At 35.5% G+C, this 4,291-nt stretch overlaps 1 protein-coding gene across 4 annotated transcripts in view; it reads right to left on the bottom strand.

Moving 5' to 3' along the window:
• The window catches only part of PCGF3 (polycomb group ring finger 3), a 124,405-nt gene that overhangs the window by 48,324 nt on the left and 71,790 nt on the right, over positions 1 to 4,291 (bottom strand). For all 4 annotated transcript variants that reach the window (XM_027836241.1, XM_027836238.1, XM_027836240.1 and 1 more), the window contains one exon: positions 2,641 to 2,758. In XM_027836241.1, coding sequence (XP_027692042.1) covers positions 2,641 to 2,749 — 109 coding nt within the window. In that variant the 5' untranslated portion in view covers positions 2,750 to 2,758. The remainder of the gene's footprint in view (positions 1 to 2,640; positions 2,759 to 4,291) is intronic.

Raw genomic sequence — 4,291 nt, 5'->3', positions numbered from 1 at the left:
TCTCCTACCACTGATGTCACAATTAAAGCAGAACTTTGAAATCATCTGGTTCAACTCCATTCTTGTCCAGATGAACACACTGAGCTCCGAAGAAGTGAACTGGCTTGCTGATGAGTCAGAATTAGAACCTGGGGATATCAGGACTCAGTCTAGGGCTCTTTCTGCCACATCAGGTGGCCTCTTCACCTACATTTTTCATGGTATCTTCATTTGGCCTCTAATCTTGTCAGCTTTTTGTAAAGTCTAAATCAGAGTTTATCAATCTTGGGTACCAATTACTAAGTAACATTTAGAAATTTTATCACAGTGTCTAATATTTTCAATAGTAATTAATCGCAAAATAAATGTAAACTCAAATGCATGGCTTTATGTAATACACTGCACATATTAGGATTCTTATTAAGCAACAAATGTGTCATATTGACTCTGGATTCCACCCAATGCAAGAAAAACATGTTTGGTGGGGGCACCCAGACTAGCTTCTGCCTCCCTCTCTTGTCACCAGCTGATGCACCACAAAAAAGAGGAGGAAGTAGCATATTATTATAGTGACAAAAAGCATTTAATTTAGAGTCAATGTCTGAAGGTCCTTTCCATCTCTAAATTTTATGATACTGTGTTTCCCCATTATGAGCTTGCTGAAGTCCATCACAAACTGTACTTTACCTAACAGACCCTCAACTCATGGCCCTTGTTCCAGCAATCACTAATTTCAAATATTTCTGGTTGTCCTAGCCTTCTATCACCATATTTTTGTATCTAATAATGAGTCTCTACACCGTTCTCCCCTCCTCATCTACTTGCTCAGGAATGTAAAGGAGCAGGGTATAAAGCCCCTAGAACTGGAATCTTTCTTCTTGCCTTAAAGCATACCTAAGTGCTCCTCTTGCACGTTTAGGAAAGTAGAAAATCTACCTCAACAAGAGAAAATTCCCAGTCTTTTGTGAGGTCATGATTTTAGGTCATAAATAATATAATCCTGACTTTCTCCTTCTAATATCTCAGCCTGTAAATGTTTTTAAAATGGCTAACAGGTTTTAGGATCTGAAATGCGCTTTTTTTACATTTGAAAAGCACTTTTTAATATGTTGATAAATTTATCTAGCTCCGAAATTTTGGGGCAGCATTGGACTTGGAGTCAAAGACACATCATTGATTATTCAATATTAGGCAAGTCACTTCCTTCAAGACAACTGAGGAAACTAATCTATAAAATGTAATCTATAAAAAGTAAAATAATTCTTGCACTGTTTGTTTTACAGGGTTGTTGTGAGGAATGCTATGTGAACTGTAAAGTGCTACATAAATTTGCGCTATCATAATAATCCAAAGCAAATCTGTTGACCCTGAATCTAATTAAATTATGACTACTAATTCCCCTTGTTCACATGACACAAATACCTACAAGAAACTAACAGATTAGGTTTTTTAAGTCTGGCTTTCCAAGGTAGGAACCATGTTTGCTTTTCCTCAATGTGAAGCTTATGTGTTTAGCATTCCTACTACGAGTGTACTATGAGCTGAAACTGGAGCTAGAAACAATTGTTAAATTTTCAGTGAGAGCATTTATACTTTGAAAACAATTACAAATTTAAACATTGGAAATTGGCGAACACTAACAACTAGAGCTTGATTTACTGTCTACACTTAAAAACTGATGAGGAAAATGTTAATAATGTAGATTAAACTAAAAAGTGTATCCTGTGGTTTTTTTTTTTATTATCATTTTAAACTCTTTTTTTTAAACATTTAACAACACATCCCTGGATCCCTCTGTCTTTACCACAGTTTTCACTTTGACTATCATGGAAGAAAACCTTGCCAGGGCTTCTTTGAAACTTTTCTTATGAACAAAAACCATACTGCCAGTCCTTTAGCTCACTGGTCGCTTGTCACATCATTTGGGTCAATAAGCCCTCAATTTTTACTCTGGAGCCATCAAAACTGATGGTGGGTATGTCAATTCAAAAATATTCTGCATATATTTTTTCTAATACAACAAATTTGTCAATTTTTTAAAACTGGATGTAGGATTCTTCCTTAATGTGTTCTATAATAAAGGGCTATGTCTATTAATCAGTTCTCTAAGAATCAGGTCTCTCTGCTATCTCCCATGTGTCAATTCTGAATATACCTTCTGTACCAGGATAACTAATTGGTCCAACTGCCTGTGGCTGGCTTTTTCCCATAAGTAATTTTCCCATAAGTAATTCATAAGTAATTTCCAGTAAGTGGAAATTGTTTAAACATCACAGGTTAACTAATTTTTAAGAAATTTAATATATTATAGCTTCTGCACATTTTATACAGGAGCAATTTAATTTCTCCAATTTCTATAATGATTATAAAGACCAACTCTGTCATCACATAATTCAACTTTCTTAAATGTACCCCTTCAATTATTTTTTATTTTCCCATTTTCTGCTTCCACTACAAATTACTATAATTAAAATTCCATTAAACCAACTTTAGTCTCCTTTCCTACGCCCTTCCACTATATACTTTGGAATTAAAATGGTAAGTTTTTTCATACTTGGCTCAATCATCTCCAGCATAAAATGATCTTCAGCGAGAAATTAGGGACCTATGTCATTTGAGTTTTAAAAATTTTTAACATTCTAAAATAACTTCTATACATACAGGTATGCAAACACTCCGTTACAGTGGTAGCATCAATTAGGTATCCATTGCACAGGCGGCATGTGATATGGGCATTTATGTCCCAAAGCTTAATCTTTCTGGTCAACATCTTTGGTGTCTGTAAGAGGGAAAAGAAAAAAAATTAATTAAGATCTGAAAAAAGGTGAGCATTATTAAAAGTTCACTTTTTGTCTATGTACATCAGCTTAATAAATATGACTCTTTATATGATTGTTTACTTGATCTCATTTCAACACTTTTGCCCTGGTATGCTAGAGTCCTCTACCACAAAGAACCAAAGAGACAGACTTTAGTCAAGTACAGACAAAAATGAGCTAACTACTTTTGGCAGTACTAGAAGAGGTGGTATCTTATCTGAGAAACACTGAAAAAAGAACACTGAATTGTTCTTTGTATCAATTGCAATTGCCTTATGTGGAAAAACAGTTGTCAGAATATTGGCTTTTTTTCCCATTAATTTAGGAAAAGATTCATGTTCTTCCATAAACCTTGGAAAAGATTTGTGTTATCACAATATTTTGAAAAACACTGTCTATAATTTGGAATTACTAATCTAAATTTTGCTTAATTTCAACTTAAAGCTATTGAATAATTTAAATGGCACGCCAGAAATTTGCTTGGGTGCTTTCTTTAACATACAAAAATGACTGTAGCTCATCAGTAAAATGTGTTCATAGAATGATTTCTCTAGGAGTGGAGATGGCTTTGAGGCTGAGCCATCTGCTTAAGCACTGACATTCTTTTTCCTGGTCCTGTTGCAACCAATGGCATTTAATAAGGATAAAGCTGATATATAATAAAGAAATTAATTTTTCCCCTTAGTTGGAAGGTAAGTGGCCTTCTTGCAAATTAAACCCATTATCATAATGAGCTATTTGTATCCAAAGATATTTAATTTAGGTTAAAAAATAAAATAAATCAAACACTGGTCCAGGAGGAAAAACAGGCCTCCTCTATACGCTCCTTCTCCTCCTTTTCATAATGCCCATCTGTGATCATTTAAAAACTTCTCCTTTAAGGTTCTCTTCAGTCGAACAAGTACAGGGCTATCACAGTCATCTACAGGCCTTCCAGGTCATTCGCCCTCCATTTTTTTCTCTCTCAAATAATTTTTGTTTATACATCACTTCCATTTCCAAATAAACCCCCTTTCCTCTCTCCTCCACAGAAAATCATCCCCTGTAACAGGATAGTCACCAACCTGGATGGTGAACTGGGGGAAGGAAGGAAGGGGACAGGGTGGAGAAGACTGATTGAACTACATGCTCAAGTAACTGATAAAGATGGTTCTAGAAGATGACACCACAGTGTGGCGTGATCGTTATAGAATCTTAAAGCCGAAAGAAACCTCAAAAGGAATCTAATCCTAACCATAACTAGCAGAAATCCCACAGATGACAGCCTGGAGAAGTGACTTGAAACTTTCAGTCATGGGAAATTCACTCCTTCCATGCCAGGCAGGCCATTCTAGCCTTGAGCTCGCGCGCGCACACACACACACACACAGACACACAGACACACACACAATTATAAACTGTAATTCTAAATATAGAATTATAGATGAAGAAAAGATGTAAGTAGGCAGAGCAGTTATTATTATCCCCACTTTAGAGATGAGAAAACTGAAGCT

This window comes from Vombatus ursinus, unplaced genomic scaffold (assembly GCF_900497805.2).
Source record: "Vombatus ursinus unplaced genomic scaffold, bare-nosed wombat genome assembly UNPS02014818.1, whole genome shotgun sequence".
NCBI lineage: Eukaryota > Metazoa > Chordata > Mammalia > Diprotodontia > Vombatidae > Vombatus > Vombatus ursinus.
Note: the sequence above shows the minus strand (reverse complement) of the source record. Positions and strands in the feature narration are given on the sequence as shown.